The sequence below is a fragment of the Apaloderma vittatum genome, unplaced genomic scaffold, assembly GCF_000703405.1.
Source record: "Apaloderma vittatum isolate BGI_N311 unplaced genomic scaffold, ASM70340v1 scaffold23885, whole genome shotgun sequence".
NCBI lineage: Eukaryota > Metazoa > Chordata > Aves > Trogoniformes > Trogonidae > Apaloderma > Apaloderma vittatum.
This window is the reverse complement of record NW_009716836.1, coordinates 24610-45308: the sequence shown is the minus strand read 5'-3', so window position 1 is coordinate 45308 and position 20699 is coordinate 24610. Positions and strand designations below refer to the sequence as shown.

Sequence of the window (20699 nt, the reverse complement as noted above, 5' to 3'; positions counted from 1 at the left end):
TTTGTGCTTCATCTTTCACAGGATCTTGTAAGCGCTTTCCAGTTACTCACAATGCTCAAGCTTCAGCATAAATTTTCCAGAACAGGTCTCAAACCTGTTTTCCAATTTTTCCCACTCGCAAATTTAACTTGCAATCCCTCAGCCAAGACAATGTAGCTTCTCTAAAAACCTTGAAGCTGTGTAACCTTTCAGTTCTGCCAACCAACACTGATATCCCAAAAGTAAGTTCTACACTGTCATTAAGAAAATATTTACACACTCCAAAGAATAGCTACATAGTTTATACATTATTAGCAAACACCATCCAGATAGCTTCAGAACGACAAATAATTCGCCTGTTACACTCCCCAATTGTACTTTCTCACACCTATGCAAATATCCAAATGTGACATTAAACAATCGAGTGATGCTCTACATTCAATTTTAAATTTTCTCCCGTTGGCAATGGTGGCAGTGATGAGGACACATCCTTGTGCCCTGAAACAACTTCACATCCATGTTGAGCCCAAGCAGCTGTCCACTAAATGAAGTTTTGAACTGGTTTGATTTTGAGGAAACAGGGAGGGGAGGAACAACCAAAAACCAAACTCCGCAGTCTGTAAGGGGGCCCATTTTATTGTTTGTGATACAGTTGACTTGAAAGACAACTATTTCCCTTCTCTGAACAAAGTTCTGACATGAGGCCCCAGAATATTCAAGCCTTAGTGATCCAAAGATCCCCGTTGGTTGTTATAATTAAAACTGACATGAAGCACAGAAATTACTTTGTGATACAACATAAAGACTAGCATAAGAATACTAATCTTCAATAAGTCACTAAATCGATTTTTCAAAAACCAAATATTCAATAAAGAATTTTATACCTAGCTATTTTTTAATATTATGAAATGGAGACAAAAGTAACACAATATATTAATAGAACAGATGATAACGGATCTCAGTCAGACAAACTACATCAGCATTTCCGTGTAGACTAAAAATATACTGTTACTTTCAGTGTCTGAATTCAGTTTTGTGCTGTGAATGCAGTAACACAAAGGGTGACACTTCTTCCCTCCTCCGCGCTTTTCTTGGCCAACAGCATACGTATATAATCTATGCACATTAAGTTCTGTTACAGACAGGCAGACTAACATTCTAAGAATAACAGCTACCTAAAGCCCGACTGAGGTATATTAAATATTGAGTTGTTTCAGTCGTTATAGACCATGAGCCACGCAACCATCACAACAGCAACTCCAAACATCGGCAGCATGATGAGGTTCTTGTATTTTTGCCATGATGATTGTTCAACTTCTACTTCATCCTTTCTTCTCTTATTCTTTCTTCGCCCTCTTAATCTGTTTTCAAAAGCTTCCAGTTCAGCCTAGATGAAGAAAACCAGAAGTAGTTGACATTTGTGTCAGAATGAAAAACAAAGAGATGTGCAGATTTCAAATAAAATAAAAAAAAAAAAATTTTATAAAAATAACTAGCAGACAACGGAAGTCATACATCTCTTACAGATGAGATGGTAGCACTGGAGCCCATGGTAACAAAGCACTTTACTTCCAAGTATTAAATCATTGTTTAGTTTCCTGTACAAAATAACGCCAAAAATACAACCAGCTGTAGTTTTCCATTGGATTTTTAACTCCGGTTGAATATGTTAAACCAAAATGATGTTATTTCCAAGATATGTGTTAAAAATGCAGTATTTTTTCCTATTAAAGCACCTATAAGTATTTTATTACAATAATGTATATAAGAGTATAGGCTGAAATTTTCAAAGACCTCCCCCCTGTAATAAGGATGCACTTTCTTCTAAAATAGACCAATAAAAATATAAATTAAAAAAAATTCTATAATCTTTTCCCCAATTCTTTATATTATGCACACTCAGCTACATTTTAGATTAATAGCTAAAATCTTAGATATGCACAAAAAGGTTCCATTTGTTAAGTGGTATAACTTAACATTTAGTCACTCCTATATGACTGTAGTAGGTAAAGAGTATCTTTTTAAAAAAAACCCACACACACCCTTAGACCCAAAAAATGAAGAAAAATAAGAAGAATGCCAAGCTTCTACACAGAACAGAAATTTCAGGGTGATGCCTGGAACGAACAGGAAGATCCTCCGATTCCTGTTCCTCACATTCCTCCACAACCTTCTCAAAGAGTATCAAGAGAATACAGGAAGAACTCATTTTAAGGTACGAGGCTGAAATAAAACTGGAATTAGGCAGTCTGGAACAAAGTGCATAAGACCAGGACGAGACTCTGATGAGCCATCTAGCTGCTAGGAAAATGTGAGAAGATGCTCTTAAGGAGAGTTGAGACAGACTAAAACCAGAAAAGGTCCAACAAGTATCTGAATTTTGGGTTAGAGTTGCCATACTAGAGAAACCATGGGACAAGAGAGCAGAGGGGCTGGATGAACTGCAGAAGAGAGAAGGGAGCAGCAGAGCACGGCAAGCTGGGACTGGCCGGGCAAAAGGCGCAAGGCAGAGCGGAAGCAGAGGAAACACGGACAGTGAACGGAGACAAAGCCTGGCCACAAGAGAAAATAATTCTGCATCACCACTTACTGCAGGGCTGCCAAGAAGAAAAGGACTAAGGCAATAAGGTAGAGGCATTAAAGAAGCAGTAAGACTGTTTTAGGAAATGAGCAGAGAAGCAGTTCAGTAAATATCATTTTCTTTTGGGACTTAAGTTTGCCCGATGTCTGGTCTTCCTCTACTGACAGCAAATATTTGTCAGCTTCACAAAGTGGATCTTACATCTCTTCTTGTGCCAGATATCCCTGCTAGCAGGAGAAAGGGACCTATTTTGATGTCTATTACTTTGTACTTAATAAAAGCAGAAACTGTTGGCACTTCTCTGGTGATAGGGGAGAAAAGTTCAAAGTTCCACAGTCTGCTATTTGAAAAAAAGATTACATTCAACTAGCTAATCCTCCTTTAGAAAAGCAAAGTATTTTAATGAAAGTTTTTAAAAATCCAAAATCTGAAGGCAAGTGCCGAGTTCTTAGGTTTTACAGATAATATGGCAATATTTAATTTTACATAGACATTAAATAAAATGTGGGGCTTCTGTGGTTATTATATACTTGTGATCCGTAAGTTTCAAAAGCAGGGTGCTTCACAAATCTCAGTAATCTGAGGGCTCGAAAAATTATATAACAAGTACTGAATTGCCTTCCTAGTGATCTTTATAAAACCCTAGCTAAAAATAGATACATTATAAAAAACAAAACATAGAATGAGAAAAGGTTCGTGGGCACAGAATACAAGAAAGAAGCCATCACTACCCTTGAAAAGCTACCTACGGGTTTTATATAACTGTCATCATTCCCAAAGCGTCACTTCAATGATCTTTGAACGATAAAGTAATAGTTGTGTCCGGTCTGCAGACTACCTTAATTTTTCAAACTAAGCAAGGTCAAGTTTTTTATTTAGATTAAGAATCTAACTTCTTTGTGTACAGACATATTAAAAGTAAAATGAAATGCATTCAAACTGTATACTCAAAACAACTTGCATGTCTAATTTAGTGCTTCTCAGGTGTTGGATTTTGCTCCTTCATATGTTATTTCTATACCCTTCCTGCACTGAAAGGAGTAACAGCCGTATGGGAAAATGTAGCTAAACGAATGCAAGTAACGGAGACTGTACAGACACAAAGCAGGTATTCTGAAATTGCAGGTCTTGTATTTTACAGGTGGTGAGGAAACTTGACTTTTGTAACTTCTAAGAAGCTCTTTTCTTTCTAAGAAAAAGGAAACAGAATATTTCAAACAACTCATTAAATTAGAATTTGGGTTTCAGACCTAGCTCAAATCTTTTACACTAGAGTAGGACAGAGAGCTTGGTCTGAACTGTTAAATAATCAAAGCACTGATGTTTTTTCCACCTCTAACAATCGTGAAAACCGTGGCCTCATACAGTGAAGCAAAGGGAAGGTTTGGCTGCTAGGGCCATGACAAGAAGCCTTACCAAGCTGTCTCCCTTCCACTAAGAAACAAGTGATTCCATCTGTAAATGATATTAACAGAAGCTGCTACCAAATAAAGCAAATAACACAACACAAATGTGAAGACTTACCAGAGCACTAACTAGTTTGTATATAAGGGATTTTAATGAAGTATTAATCAAAACAGGTCTCAAGAAGCTGTGACTAACAGATGAACTGTCTATATAAAAATGTGCTAATTAAATCAGGAAGGCAGGACAAGATGTAAACTTTTGTCAGAAGGGAATATACTCAATAAATATATACTCTTAATATGACACAACACCCTATGATAGTGATGTTCTCCAATTTCCATCACTGGATAGCAGATTACGAGATCAAATTGGAAAAGAATCAATTTTAGATAAAAGGCTGCAGCAGACTTGTGTACAATTCTATACAGCCTGTTTGTTACTGTTGTCCAATTTCTCTTACTGTTGTTCTACTGTTTGCTATTGTGCTATACATAACTGGCCACTCTTAATTAACCTTTTAATAGGCTTGATTATGTATAAGGGAAGCCTTTTATGCCTGAAGCTGCATCCATCACAAAACACATACGCAGAAGAGGCTGCCATATCGCACAAGCGTATTGATGGGCTGTAACTGGGAGACTTCAGTGAATGTAGATGTAGAACATGTACTGCAGAGAGAAACAATCACTGCTGAAGAATCAAGACAACAATGATATTGCATACTGTGCTGGTGAGGTGACTCTGGTAGTTTCAGAGGCGCCTCGCTACTGAGATTTTACCAGAGGGGCTACAAGTTAAGTGATTTTGAGGCAGCAATTATCAGTAATGGGGATGCTTTCTGGAACACATGAAAACACAATCAGTGCAATACAAACTCTAACAACTTAGAAGTTCCAGCTTTAGAACTGTAAACCTGTTCTTTGTCCATTAGGACGCTTCAGTACTTAGGTTGCAGAAGCATCAGTCACAGATTACCTCTGCCTAATAAAACATTTCAGACACCTGTATGCACGCTACACTTCTTGACCTAAGTCACAGAACTAACATTTCTAAGGCCAGCTTGGAGAATAAGAAGAATCAGATGAGCTGTCTATGAGTTGTTTGAGGGAACATGCGACCAATAATTCTGTAGACAGTTAAGGTATGAATATAACAACGAACATTACAAGATGATCACAAAACAGTGCTTGGTGCCCTGGACAAGTACGTAACCACGTTTTTCCTGTACGATGAGTAAACACGCCCCTCGTTGAAAGACCTTGCTAAAGCATTGGTTGGTAGACATGATGCTTTAATAAATAAAGTCCCTAGCCAATTAATCAAAGTAGGCATAACAGAAGTTGTGACGCATAACTATTCTAATGATATCGGGAGAATGGTACAAGAGGATTGGGTCTGTAAGTATGCCTTCTGCACCTCCTTTCAAGCAGTGAGACAGTGTTCTGCAATAAAAGCAGTGTGTGAGCCTCATGTGAAAACACAAGTATACCCTAATACATAACTGTTGTGATAATGGAGTAGAAGGAAAGTCAGAAAGCACACATTGGACTTAGAAAATGATTTGATGTCAAATGCTTGAGGCACAGGCATGGGTGCATGAACTGGCTGGAAGGAGTGCGTTAGAGCTGGAGCCTCCAGATGACAGATGTGACCTCCTCATCACCACCTACCAAGCTTGCCGTTATTGCCTGAAACACTATTAGCATTAGTGCCTCCAGGCAGCTGGCACAGAAGCTTCTTGGATTACAATGCTGATAACACAGGCTCACCAACAACAGCAATTACTGTAAATACATGTTTACCCCCACGCCCTCAGAGACCTGAAGGACAAAGACTCATTTAGGCCTCATTCTTTCATGATGGGAGGGAGGAGGGAAGCTTCACCCAGTATTTTAATCTCTATGAAGGCTATTCAGCAATTCTGTGGGGTTTATGCATTGTAAAGTGTTTGATTAAAAACTAGAGTATTTTAAAAATAAACTATACTATATACAGTTATAGCAACACAAGATTAAACTGATAAATTAACATTTTGCATTAAATCATGAAAATTGTTTGGGAAAACATGTGGGCTCTTAACCATTGTAAATCATTCATAGCATACATAACAGCTGACAGGAATGACTGCATATCACATTACGAACTATACATCTTTAGTTGCATGTAAATGAAATAATTTACTAACAAGAACAAGGCGTGGGGAAAGCGGGTGAGGAAGAGGAAAGGTTGATACCTGTTGTCTTCGCTTCTCTTCTTCAATAGCAGCTTTGGCTTCTGCCTCTTTTATCTGTCCAGACATATAAAGTGATAAGCAACTGCTGTAAAGAGCAGCTAAAACTATTTTCTTATGTAGTCATAACTACTTCTATGGAATGGCTCTAAGCAAAAGTGAGCAAGACCTCCATCAAGTGATCTCTTTAATTTACTGAGATTACAAAACATTTTGGGGAAAAGCTGCACCATTTCACATTTGAAAAACATGGAAGGGATGCTACAAGGTTACAAATTGAACTTCTGGCTTCAACTTGACAAGCTCAACCAATAAATATAAAACCTAAGAACTAACAACCAGGAAAATTCCTAAAGACAGTTACTTTAAGTTTTCAGCAACTTTATGCTCAATTAAGTACACATTACACATACAGCTAATTCCTACATATGTATATAATTCACACCCATATATTTCATTCCAAGTACTTTAAATACTCCCTGACTACTAGAGCAAAAGGAAACCTCTATATTTGTACTGAGCATGACATATATTGGATAATGCATAACCAAACTGGTTTAAAGCTCTTGTTGTAATGCAAAACAAATGTAACAAAAAAAAAAAAAAAAGGCTCCACCACCAGAAAGCCATGTGAAAAGAAGTCAGGGGAGTTACAATTGCTATAGAAAAGTTTTGTAGTGTTCAAGAAAACAAAATAAAATAAATGCTCAAAATTATTAAGACAAGAATGGTACAGGAAAAAATGTCAATGTGTGAACGTGTGATGCACTGAATCTTAGCTCCTTCATTGAGTTCTGGTCCTGCAAGAACAAAAGAACGTAAAGCCTGAACATATGCAAGAGACAACAGAAGAGATCCATAACTAGGTAGGATTCATCAGGTGACTAACAGGGCACAAAATCATGAAGAGTGTGAAGATGCCAAACAGGGATAAACCATCAATAATTATTTTTCATAATACAAAATAAAAAAGCATAAAATGAAATTACCAGGAAGCTTGTTCATAACAGAGGGAAGTATTCCAATCCCACATAGTATTTGGCTAAATCTAGAAATTCACTGCTACAGGATGTTTATAGATGCCAAAAGCTTATGTTGACTGAAAAACAACTAGGCATGCTAACAGAAGATAAATTCAGCAAAAAGCCATTAAACAAAAAGACACCAGCTCAATCTCTAAAGTGCCCAGTCAGAGATCACTACAGTAACAGTAGTAACAGGAAGATTATACTGGGGAAATATATGTCTCCCTTCCTGCAGTTTTCATTGTGACCACTTTAGAAAAGCTTAGCTGTAAAAAAATCTGATAAATAACTTGAGATGAAAAAAACAGCCTTAACCCTAGTAACAGGATGGTTCGCATACTAACAGTGACAATAGTTTACTAAATATGGTTTGCACAGGCAGAATTTGTTCCAAACAATTTGCAATTCAAGAGCTCTTGATAACAAAGGAGGAAATGCAGCAGTCTATGTTTTAGCACACTTGTAGCTCAAACAGTGTGCACTGAGGACATGGCCAACAGAAGAGCCCTGTTTTGCAGGATTTCAGAAAATTTTTTAAATTTTAAATACTGTATATCAAACTAAAGCGTTACTGAGAATGTCATTAATCTAGACAGAATGGCAGAGTCTCTCTTCGGAAAAGCACGTAGAAGACCTTTTCAGCCACCTACATCTGAAATCAGAAAGTCAGGTGTAGAAAAACTGCACAACTAACCTCCTGCTATTTCACTGCCATCTAACGGCAGAACTTCAGCTCCAAAAGAAAGTGACCCACAAGTGTGGAAAAAAAACCAACAGAAGAGCTTCTATTTACCATGGTGTGGTCATATTTGTGTAATATACACAGGTGTAATAGACATAGGTAGAGGGAAGCTTAACCACTATAACCACAGGATGGAAAAACATTTCTAGAACTATTTCATTAATAAAATGTACAGTAAAAGATGCTCTCAACTCCTCAGAAGTGCATACTCACTAGGTGCTATACATGAAGAGTTTTATTAAGAGTTAATACACTCGAGTTTTGCAACAGCACAAACTATCTTTGTAAATGCCTGCAGTTTTTAAAAGACTTTTTCCAGTCTTGACACATTAAGCAGTAACTGACATAATAAACGACTGTTGTCAAGTGTCTATAATAGGATATCATTACAGTATGTCATTACAAGCACACACAGGCTATAAAAAGCTCCCTAGTAAGAGTTTAATAGAACTTTTTAACTTCATATAAGAAGCCCAACCCAATTAAATCCATGTTCTTCTGTGAGGAAGGTACACATAGCTAGGTTATGACGCACAGTATGTCAGCAGCATTGCTTATAGTAGAAACTTGTTATTTGCTCATTGCATTAGACCATTGCTCCCTGTGGATTGCCATGTCAGGGGCGAGAAATAGGAATTAGGATGTGCTGAAGTAAGAAGGCAGCTGACACTGTACCACGCCACACCGAGACACACTGCTGCGTCCCAGCTCATGCAGTCTCTCACAAATTCACCTTGCTTTAGTGCCCTGCACATCCTATGAATTTACCTTCACGCTCGTACTGGGCCTGTTTGTTACAGTTGGGATTTTCCAAAGGCATATCCCAGGAGTCTTAGCATTGGACCTGCTTGCAGACCTGCAGGATTTGGTCCATGTGGTACTCGTTAGAACTTGCCAATCAATCCTGCAAGTCTGAGCAGAAGCTGACAAAAGTCCGCTTCAGCCACTGAGTTTTTGCATTGTACATTTATTACATCTAACACCTGATAAAAATCAAGCAAGTTCTGCACCAATTCCTTTTTGTTTATGATTTCTATGAAAGGCTTATAAGAGCAAGGTTGATATTATCTCTCTGGGTGATAGCCCACAACTTCCTTACTTCGTAAACCAGCAGAACTAGGGAGATGTCACGTTTACAGCAGGCTAAAGAGTATACTGCAATTGCTGAAAACTCTCCCTTTTTGTGATAGAGGGTAATTAATACGTGACAGGATGAAACTATTCATCCTGGTCAAGTCGAGCAGGCAATGACTGCAAAACTTTCACTGGAAAAAACAGATCTAATAATGCCCTGGGAAGTGGCCTGGCCCTAATCCTACAGCAACCTAATCATCAGCAATGATGGTTTTGTCATGACTCATCATCACTTGTTCACAGTGGAAGAGGAAAGAACTGATTCTAACAAATTAAAAAATAGAAAAGGTAAATAACAGAATGTTGTTTTAACACGGTACTTCACTGAGTTAATTAACAGTGTGCAAACACTGTAATTCTCCCCACTAAGCCAAACGCAAGACTGAAAAAGTAGCTGCTACTGAACAGCACATCTACTTATGCTGTATTTTCTTGCTGGTATTGCTGTGAAAAATAATTCTGTGTTTATTTTCTCCTGCTTTTCTTGAAGCACTGAGAAGAAAATATAGCTACAACAGATATGTTACCTCAGATGCTTTCCGTTTCATTTCCTTGCATAATGCATCACATTCCAGTGAAACTTGGCCTTCTTGTATCTTGCTGCACTGTATTTCCTGTAAGTATAATTTGAGGCTTTTAACATCATTTTCTACATAAGATTTTTAGTTATAATGCCCATTTTAAACAAAATTAGAAATCATTCATATTTAGTAAAACATTGGTTACACATAAAACAAAGCTAATATTAACAGTTACTTGAATCTGTAATTCTGTATAAAACTGTCCTTTTTTCCCTCTTTCTGATAAACTAAGCTGAAAGCAAGAATATATCAAATAGTCCAGTTCAAGTTCTCATGTCTTCTCTTTCCTCACTTGTTTGCTTAACACAGAGTAAGATAACCTTTTAAACTCTGGCAGAAAGAGCTAGCACTCAGAGTCTCAGTAATTTCACACACGTTCTCTAACTGGGCGAGATGACACAGGGCAAGGTCCGGCCATGGAGTGGAAAAAAAAAAAAAAAGTCCAGTCAAACTTAATCCCCCTAATACCGAAGAAAGAAAAAAAGGTGGTTATCTGAAGTACTTGTTCTGTATGTGTCATCCTTTCTCTTGCTGAACGCCCCACCTGTAAGACTTCTGGTTGCACAGAATATTTCTCAGAGAAGCCAAGAACTCTGGGGAACCGCAGCCTGTATGGAAGGCTCAGAAGTTAACTGGGTCAAGAAAAATAATCTAAGCACCTTTCAATTAAGCCAGATAATGATTTTTTTCATGAATTCATTATTATTTGCCAAGACTTTGCATCAATTTCCGGTCTTCCTCTCATAATGCTATATAGCTACAATAAACTTGTTACATTACTTTGTCCATTATCTTTGTTAGAAGCTAAGAATGTTGCTGTATGTACCAGCTTTTAGATTTGCATTAGATTACATTAGTTAGATATCCACAACATCTGTGCTTGTTCCACTTTCTGCAATTAGAAACTTTCCCAATATCATCAGAAGAATATATTTTTTTCTTCTTAGATGACTCCAGGTCATCTGACTGTTCTCCCAATAGAGCTACAAAAATTCAAGTGTGCTTGAAGATAAAGGTATTTTAAGTCAGGCAGCTAACATATTTTACAACTAACAGGCTTTTACAATCTCCAGTGAATCTTTTAATATTGCAGCCCACATTTTCAGCTGATGTGAACTGTTATAGCTCTACTAGAGTAACTGGACCTATTCTAATCTGCAGCAGAGACAATCCATCCATACAAGCCTAGGAACATAAAAAAAAACAAACCCAAAACCAAACAACCACTGTTCTCAAAATTTTGACTCAGAAATTTACCTTTTTCAGTCTCTTGCAGAGACATCGGAGTTTAACCTTCTGGCTGCAGTTCAGAGGACAGCTTCCTGAATGGCAAACCTCTTTACACCGGTGACCACAGGGCAACTGCAAAGAACAAAACACACAACCAAAACCCTCACGTCAAAAGAGTCTAAAATTACAGAGAATCTATGAAGTGGGTTTATTTCAGACAAAGTAGCTTAACAGAAAACTCATTCAGATTATCACTTTCTCCACTTGTGAAATGTTCAATTTTTCTTTTTTTTTTAGACAAATGTTTCCTTGTTATTTACTGTATTTCAGTACCTGTAGAACAATTTATCTACTATTGGCACAGCTTGATGAAAAAAAATGTCTCCTTTCAAATAGTTCAAGAATACTCATCTCCACAGTAATTTATACAACAATTACTCTAGCTGTCTCTGTGTCAGGGGAATACAAGTAGATAAGGTAAAAAGAAATCGAAAACTTAAATTAACTGTGCTTTAGCAATCTGTAGATGATACAAAGACAATAACAACAACAACAAAAAAACACAGGGAAGAATCAGAAGCCAAAAGACCACAAAAGAAAATTTTGCATGCAAGAATCTTCTGTCAAATACAGATCACCAATACTCTTAATGTGTCCAAAACAATTTCAGAAAACTCTGCATTTCTGCGTTTGGCAAATTATCCCATCTCTGCTATCTGAGAGATAGAGACTATTTTAGTGTCAGTGCAATTTCTGACATTTATAATGAAAACATTACCATTCAATTACTGTGTTAACAGTTGAGATACTAATTTAAACATGCTGACTGTTAAGAAGTTCTCTCAGCATTTTTTCACTTATTTCACTGAAAATAGTCCTTACTCACAAACCTCTATATGAAAACTTCACAATTATGGTTTTTCATTTTCAATTACATAACCTAATACTGTTAATAACTGAAGGTGGAATCTCAAATAAGACATCTAATCAATTTATTTATAGAAATAGCCTTAAGTCCTCAAACTATTTGAAATGGCAATGGATAGTGTTCTTCACTAAAAGCGAAATTCCACCTCTTCACTGTCATCAAGAGACTAACACAACTTGGAAAATGCTGTAAAACACATAATTTAAAGATATCTTTTTTCCTCACATTTATTAAAAATTGAAAATTATACATATTACACTCGCTTCATCCACAAGGAAGAGAGAACTACATAAGACAATTATCACAGAATCACAGAATGGCCTAAGCTGGAGAGGACCTTAGAGATCATTTTAATCCAGCCTCCCTGCCGCCATAGACGCCATCTCTCGACTATGATCAGGCAACACACGGGGACCAAACAGGAAACGAATGGGAATCGAACCCGCGACCTTAGCATTGTTAGCGCTATGCTCTACTGACTGAGCTAACACCCAGGTGTTGCTAAGTAGCTGTAAATTCTCAGAAGTCCATTGGAACTGGCTCAACCTCTGAGCTAGTATCATGAAAAACACGATCTAAACAGAACTCAAGACTTTCCAGCTAAAAATTATGTGGACATACACATTTTCATGTTCATGCCAGTCACAACCTGTTATTACACTGACAGATATTTTGTGGTTTAGGCGTGGGGGTTTTTTAGCCACCATTTCAGCACATTTCACATCGGACTAGAAGCAAGTTCTAAGTCACCACGTTTAGGCCTGAAGTCTACTCCTCCTAAAGAAAGGTACTTCTTTTGATGCCTCTAGGACTGTCTTGCAATGAAGACAGCCCCCCACTTCGCTCCCCTGCTACACTTTGGCTAAGGAGGATGATCCAGGAGCTCACTACAAGATGTAAGAGCTTTTTTTTTTTTATTTATTTCCTACATTGATTCCAGGCAGTCTAAACCCCTCAGGTTCTTACCCTTATACTTCAATATTTCTCCACTGTCCTTTTATAAAAGGCTCTTTATTCACATAATATTCCCTTCATTGAATTTCAACCAGCCTCAATCAAGGTTTCACTTAAATGCAGTAGCCAGAACAGCATGTAATATTCCAAATGACATCGCAGCAGGAAGGACTTGGTACCATGCCTTAATTGCACCTTATTCTTAATAGAGTATCTTCCCCAATACATCTTCAGCTCTCATTTGCATTTCTCTCCAGTGAATCACGTTGTGATAATAACTTCTGCTGTTTCCTGGGAGCTTCTTATTAGCCTTGCCATGCATGGTCCTGCTGTGTTTTTTTTTTAATCTAGTAAGATGCCCCAAATACATGTGTTCTGCAGATGCGTTTCCTCAATTGTCATGTACTGACACTTCACAAATCTTCATCATCCAGCATTTTTTGGTGGTAAGGTCATTACTGAAAACAATGCAAGGTCAAGCATCGATCCAGTCCTTGGGAAAAATTCCATATTGTTAACATCCCTTGCTCCTACTTTTCATTTGTTGTTGTTCTGGGTTTTGGGGGGTAGGGTTTTTTTAAATTAACATAATACATGCAGTTGTTTCTTTTAGCTCATCTTCAACCTTGCATTAACTCTCATCTATATCTGAACTATACATTCACTATGCAGCATTGACTCCCTTGCTCTGCTGAAGCCTTATGAAACAGATCTAATGTATTTGCTTTAACCAGAAGGAAGAAACCCCCAAATTGGTTGTATTATCAGAGACAGAATGTCAGTTTGTTCAAGCACAAGCGATCATTAGCAAATCTATTTTGCACTTTGCCTCATTTTGCAAAGATGAGGGGAGAAACTTGTCTTTAGGCCTTGCACGCTGCTGAGGTCAGACTATCAGCCAGAACACGGAGCCTAACAGCTGAGTCTGCTCACTGGCAACCACAACCTTTGCAAAAACAATTTGCTACTGGCATGACCTCTGCAAAGTATGGTGGCCCTTCTCCTGGCTCCCTGCCCCAAGAGCATCACACACAATTAACACAACCTAGTCTCACCTGCAAGTCATCCCACGCTGCCCAGAACAAGGCATGGCTAGAACTATTACTTCCAGCTTACCCCTCCACACTAATTAGGCACATTTCCATTAATAGTGTCAAAATCCAAATAGTCTTACAACTGACATGTCCGAGCTGTGAATTCAAGACAGCAGCCATCACGTCAACCTCCAGGTGCTACTGCAGTAAAAATTCTTACACCGCAGAGGTATTTCTGTGCTATGCAAAATTTGCATAGCACAGAAATATCTTTAATCCAATACTGAACCCCAAATTTATACATTTACTTTATTGAACAGAACTACACAGTTCACACCCCCAGAGATGCAGGACAAGAATGAAACTGGCAGTGTAACCTTTTTAGCCCCTCCAATGCAAACATAATATTGGGAAAAAAATTTCAAAAGCAGCAGTGAACAAATGGCAAAACAACATTTCTCCATGATATCAGAAAACAAAAGCAATCCTACTGCTGGATAAATAATGTAGCGGGAAAGGATTTTTTTTTTTTGCCTGTTTTTTAAGTGCGGAGCTAATTAGAGTTGAAATAGAAGGTGTATGCCCCTTTAGGTCTTTTTCACCATACAAGTTCTCTTGTCAAAAGCTTGTGGACTAAAGGCCAAAATGAATGGGCTTTACGTTTGACTTTTTATGACTTGGTTTTATTTCTCATTACCCTTCTCTGATTTGATTGGTAATAAATTAAATTAATTTCCCCAAATTGAGTTTGTTTTGCCTGCGACAGTAATTGCTTAGTGATCTCCCTGTCCTTATTTTGACCCATGAGCCTTTCCTTATATTTTCTCTCCCCCATCCAGCTGAGCAGAGGAGTGACAGAGCAGCTTTGGTGGGCACCTGATCACCAGCCAGGGTCAGCCCACCACAGAAAGCCTTTAAAAGAAAGGGATTTAATCCATAGCTCTGAAAACAAAACAAACGAAAAAATACTATGAGTATTTTCCCCATAGGCGATGCATTTAAATCTTAACATTATGCCTGATGATGATAAAACCCAATAACATTTACAGAGGGGCTTAACTGATCTTTACCAGAAGGTCATAAACAGAACCTGCTATTACACACCTGATAACAAAGAAAATCTGTTAATAAAGAAAACAGCAATTTGGAGCAAGAATCCTACAAGATATGTAGAAAAGGTAAGTTTATCACTTCCAAACAAAGGGGCAGACACTTCAGTTTAACCGTTGGCTCTGCTTCCAGAGAGCTTATGAAAACTTCCACTGCTTAAGGCAGACATTGACGAAAATCCCCTCATTACGGACCAAAGCTGTGTATTTGTTTTTAAAATTAAATTTTTGCAACTCATATACATTTTCAAGGCATGTTTACAGAATTTAATTAAGCATTCTGGAAATAAAATTTATTTCATTTATTTAAAAAAAACATATGTTTACTCTTAGAATTTATGACATTGTCTCTACTGCACTACCGCATTAAAATAAATTTATCCCAATGGGGTCCCATATTTCACATCAAGACAATAGCAGAGTATTGTAGTGCAAAGTAAAAGTACAGTATGGTTATTTTGTCAAGAATACTCATTACACAGAATAAAATATTAAACACAGATCTGCAAATACTGATATGAATACCTAAAGGATGAAAACTGATAGATTGTTAAAACTTCTACATGAGAATTGTCCCAAAACATCTGCAAACATGATCACAAGAATTTAATAACCCCGATTTAAAAAAAAAAAGTTACATTTCCTTCAACAGGATATTTTGCAATTGCTACCAAACAAGAGAAAGAGCTTTTTTTAATAGAGCATCTCATCTAACAGCTGTGGCAATATCAAAGACTCTGCATCTCCCTAAAGCAGAAAGGAAATGTGAGCTGTACTGTATCATACTAGAAGTCATTTTTATAGTTTCATACTGGCACAGCCAAAACAAAACCATGAAGCCTTCCAAGACTTTCAAGTTCCCATTGTATTTTTTCAAGGCTCTAGACAACATAATTGATTTTCATAATCCCCAAATGCAAGACTCTTTCTGTAATTCAAATATGGTAGCATACAATCTACCACCATTTCCATCAGAGAAGAAGAAAAATCTCAAAAATAAGACTTCAGTAAAATACTGTATTCTACTGAACCTAAGCTGCACTATGCTAAGCTTTGTGAAGAGCACACTGATTTTTAGCAAACAGCAACTTCATTGAGCTCTGCTAATGACCCAAGGTCAGCCTCTCACATTGAATAAGAAAATTCTGATAAAACACTGATTTGAAATTTACTTGAGGGTGTCAGGACTACACACCAAAACATTTCCAACTTAGTTTGGGGTAGACATATTTGATCTGTAAACGTTAAATGCTTTAAGTTTGGTTATCTTACCCATATTTTGGCCAAGCTCTTTGGTCAAACAATGGGCTTGATCAGTATTTACTGGAGAGAGGAGTTGGAGGTCGCAGTGGCAGGGTGATGTCTGTTCAGACTGCTCCTTCAAATTGTGTTTATCAATGACTCCTTTAAAAGAGAACTATCAGTTCTAACTGTATTATGATACAGCTAGCTCATTTTCCCAAAGCTGCAGACAAATATTGTAGACTTATAAAATAGACAAATCAGCCCTAGCATTGTTCAATGTTCAGAGATGATTTTTCAGGGAATTATTTTTTTTAGATCTGAGGAAAGCAGGATAAATGGTATTGCAAAGATATGAACTACCTGAAGCAGGACTGTGCTAATACCTTTATGTTTCAAGTAAGCCAAGAAAAGCCAGAGCTAGAATCACAGGAAAGGAAGAGCATGCATTTTTACACAATCAATCACACTCAAAAGATTCTCTGGATCGCAGAAGCTGTATAAAACCTTGTTTTTCAAGGCATCTAGAGGAATAACAATTTGAGAGTTAACTAAAAGCTTTATAAAACTGAAGTGGACTCTGTTGTCCTAAGCTTTCTCTCACATCCTGCTAAATTAATTAAAAAAAAAGCCATCATCTGCAGAACAAGGCAATTCTGAACCGCAAGCTAGATTTCAGGACCACTACATGGATTTTTAAATCCCAGATTGAGTTTTGGGAACATGTCCAGAAAAATCACAACAGTTACATTAATCAAAGTCAAATATGAGATATGGAAGAAAAAAAAAAAAAGTCTTTGAAGGGAAGCTGAAATATAGGAACACATAATTCGTGTTAAGAGATTTGAAAAAAAAAGTGGAGGAAGTCTTGGAGCAAATAAAGCTAAAGTAACAGAGAGGGAAATGAAAGGACAAAATTAAGAGGTAAATGGACAGTGAAATAATATCCCAAAGTGTTCCTTTGCCAGAAAGAGAGCTTTCAGACATCCAGATAAGAAAACTGTGACAGGCACATTCATTTGCAGAAAAAAAAAATCAGAAAGGCAACTACAAGGGCAAAACAGAGAAGATAAAAGCAGGTACAGAGCACAGCCTTCCTGCTGGAGTTAATGCAATCTTGTCTGAAAAACAGACACTGTTGGGAAACAAGCAGGAATCCTGTGAATTTTCTCATTTATTCAAAACAAAAAAAAAACCCTTTTCAATAAAGGCAAGGATCCAAATTTGCCGCTTCTGACACTGGAAAATAATGAAACAAAAGAAAAGTTTTGAATCTACGTTTATTGGGTCGAGGCAGAATTCAGAAGTACAAGAGATGAAGAAAGAAGACTAGAGGACACAATAGGCAAACCAGCATAAGGGCACTGAATGGAATCAGGGAAGGAGAATGAGTTGAATCACATGATTTATGAGTGCCAGCTAAGTGTTACACGAGACAGAGAGACTCAGCTCCACAGTAAAAGGCCAAAGCAGAACAACAAAACAGTAAGTCGTTATGGGTTAAAATATTTGCTTTACTACAATCATTGTCATTGCAGGAAAGGAGGCTTCAATGAGAAATTATGGAGAGTTTAGCAGTAGAAATACTTTCTACAATATTCCTGAGTGTTCCTGGTTTTCCACTTCATAAATTTTCTAATGCTGCAGTGGGGAAGAGAGTGAAGAAAGGTCTGTCACTCTCACCACAACTAATGACAACTGAGGAACAAACCTAACATAATAAGTAATATATGGATTTCTCAAAGCACGTAAGAGGCACGTAACAGCAGCACTGGGAGGGACAAGGAAATAATTCGTCCCACCTCTCATGTCTTACAGCAGCATTATCCACAGCTGAGCAAACCCTTATATATGTCTAAGCTGTTACTCATGAAAATTTGACAGTTTCTCCAACCAGTTCTTTCTCTGCTCCACAAGCTTAACTACTAAAAAATTTTATTTAACACGAACCTTCCTTCCTGATGCCTACATACCCTGGTTCCTAGTCTAAGCACCATGCCGTAAAGATACTCTTCTCTTCTTTACAGCAACACTTGAGATATACCCAGATACAGCAGAATGATTAAATGGTTTGTCTTATTTCACACAACATGCATTTCACTAACACAACAGGGCATTCTTAACTTATCTCACTTGTTAAGTTCAAGAAAACCCCACCCCGAAATGTTCCACAGACAGGGATTACTAGACCTGCTCTTATACAAGAACAATCACAAGCACAATTCTCAGTATTCTTCCCTAATCAAACAGCTTCTCATTATTTTGGAAATATAAATTCAAGACCAGTTTTTAACCACGTTAGAGGACATATTCTTCCACATTCAACCTCATCTGCATGCTTAAACATTCAAGCCATTAGTGCCTCAGAGACCAATCTCTGATTCTTCAATATAATCTTTCAATTTGAGAGCAAGACATTAACAATTGTCCCCTGAGTACAGTTCACTAACCACCTTCACATCTACCATTTAGCATGTTCATTTAGACCAAGCTTCTCTAGTTTGCCTGGCCTATGAAACTCTGTCAAAAACCTTACCAAAAAAGTAAAATCCAGAAAATTCCACACTTCCATCAAATCAAGTCTTTCTTCACTAATATGGCTTACCTCTTTTGGACATTGATTTTTACAGGAAATAAGAAGCTCCTTCTCTTTTAAATCGGCACGTGTTAGTTTTCTGGAAGTGAAAAGATTTGTCATATATTCCAAATTCAAAACAGAAGTCAATACAGTTAGGTATATATTTTAAGTATATGTCACTGTAAAGAGAAGTGAGTTCATTCATGCACATCCTGTGGGTCTAATATAATGTACACTATTTTACTGATAAAATCCCATAAATTTATAGGATTTGAGGTTCTTTCAAGTAAATACACAAAAAAGATACATGCATGGGATGAATGCTTTCAGAACAATACAGAGAGGTTAATGCTTAAATCCACAAGTCTCATCTTATATTCACTAAAACCTAGATAATCCACCATCCATACACATGCAAATGATTAAAAAGGAATATAAATAATTATTAAAAAGTACTTCAGTTAAAACAGCTAGAGTTTGAAAGACATTAGTTGTAAAGACCTTTCACATTAACTACATTAATTCTTATTCTTGTTATAAAATTCTTCTTTAAAAACTGCAAAAGAATCATATATAGATCAAACATAATGTAGATGTTACATGCATAATTCAAGATATTACTGTATTAAACAAAATCATAAAAACTGGTTCTGCTCACAAGATTCCATGCATTTATAATAACTTCAGCCATACTACCAAACCAAACACTGGCAAATTTTAAAGATAAAGCCCCAATATATTATGAATCACAACCTTCAGGAGAAAGCCTATTACTTGCCCTAAGAGCAACTCCCATCCTCAGACATTTCAAGTGGTTTCCAGTTAGTGGTGGTCAAATTCACTTACAAGCATTCAATATACAGTATGGAGAGTTTGCAGTGACACTTTATTTTAAGCATCTGGAGACAGGATGGGCAATCCCCAGGATGGCATGGCAAAACACAGGGGTGAGGACAGCCTGATGGCCGGGGCTTGGTACACTCCTCTTCACACTGTGAACACTCCGGACCTGCCTAAGAAAATAAAAACAAAATACTTGAAAATCTTAAGGTCCTTTCCAATCTTTATGATTCTATACTCAAGAAAGTGCCAAACATTTGGTTGTTAGATGCCATTAACCAGCTCTTGCAGAGAAGAATGAGTTGGGGTGATTTTTCCTAAGGAATCCAGCTATCCAGTAAGATATCCCTCAGGCAAAAATAGTTATTAAAATACGCTTTTACAAGAAAAGCAGAAATGCCAGTGTTTGTTGGTCAAAGAGACAGAGTTCTATTTTGCTTCCTGGGCATAAAAGCACTTCTTAATATTAGTGCTTTGGGAAATTGTCATAAAGCCTGTTAATTCTCTATGGAGAACTATTAGAAAAAGAAGTAATTTCATATTCAGAACTAACTTTTCCCACCCACCATGCTATTGTAATACTTTTGTCATGATGTACTGTTCTTTAATACAGGGGTGGGGAGATTTGTTTGCTTGATTTTGAGAAGTAAACTTTAAGTAATTCCATTTCCATATGTGTATGACAGTTTGTATAACCTTCCAAAAAGCATGAGCTTAGGTGATGTGCTGGGAGCTCCTGAGGTGTTGCTTCCACTCCCTGTACCACAGAGTCTGCAAGAGCTCTCTGGTGTCATTCTCGTTCCAGGCAACACGATCAACATCAGCACAAGCTGACAAACATGGGCACAGTAAATTAAGCTCCATTTCTATTCATATTCTTATCTTAATAACTCATCCAGAATCCCAGTCTGCAAGTACACACAGAGAGACTGACATGATTTACCAGCTGAACTGACACAGCACAGGGGTTAAGGCCCATCATTACACTCAAATGCTCAGCTTCACAGACATCAGTCAAACTAAACCAAATTTATCCAAGAATAAAGCTACACAATGCTTCTCCTAAATGACTAATTTTGTGCCAATGTTTCACTTCATGCTGTCC

General features: G+C 37.3%; 1 protein-coding gene across 1 annotated transcript in view; it reads right to left on the bottom strand.

The window, feature by feature from the left end:
• Positions 1-891: 891 nt before the first annotated feature.
• Positions 892-20699, bottom strand: part of NFXL1 (nuclear transcription factor, X-box binding-like 1) — a 44385-nt gene continuing 24577 nt past the window's right edge. The window contains exons 17-22 of the mRNA XM_009869690.1: positions 19601-19767; positions 18782-18851; positions 10937-11041; positions 9626-9712; positions 6201-6254; positions 892-1366 (exon numbers count right to left, since the gene is read on the bottom strand). Of these exons, the coding sequence (XP_009867992.1) occupies positions 1193-1366; positions 6201-6254; positions 9626-9712; positions 10937-11041; positions 18782-18851; positions 19601-19767 (657 nt within the window). The 3' untranslated portion in view covers positions 892-1192. The remainder of the gene's footprint in view (positions 1367-6200; positions 6255-9625; positions 9713-10936; positions 11042-18781; positions 18852-19600; positions 19768-20699) is intronic.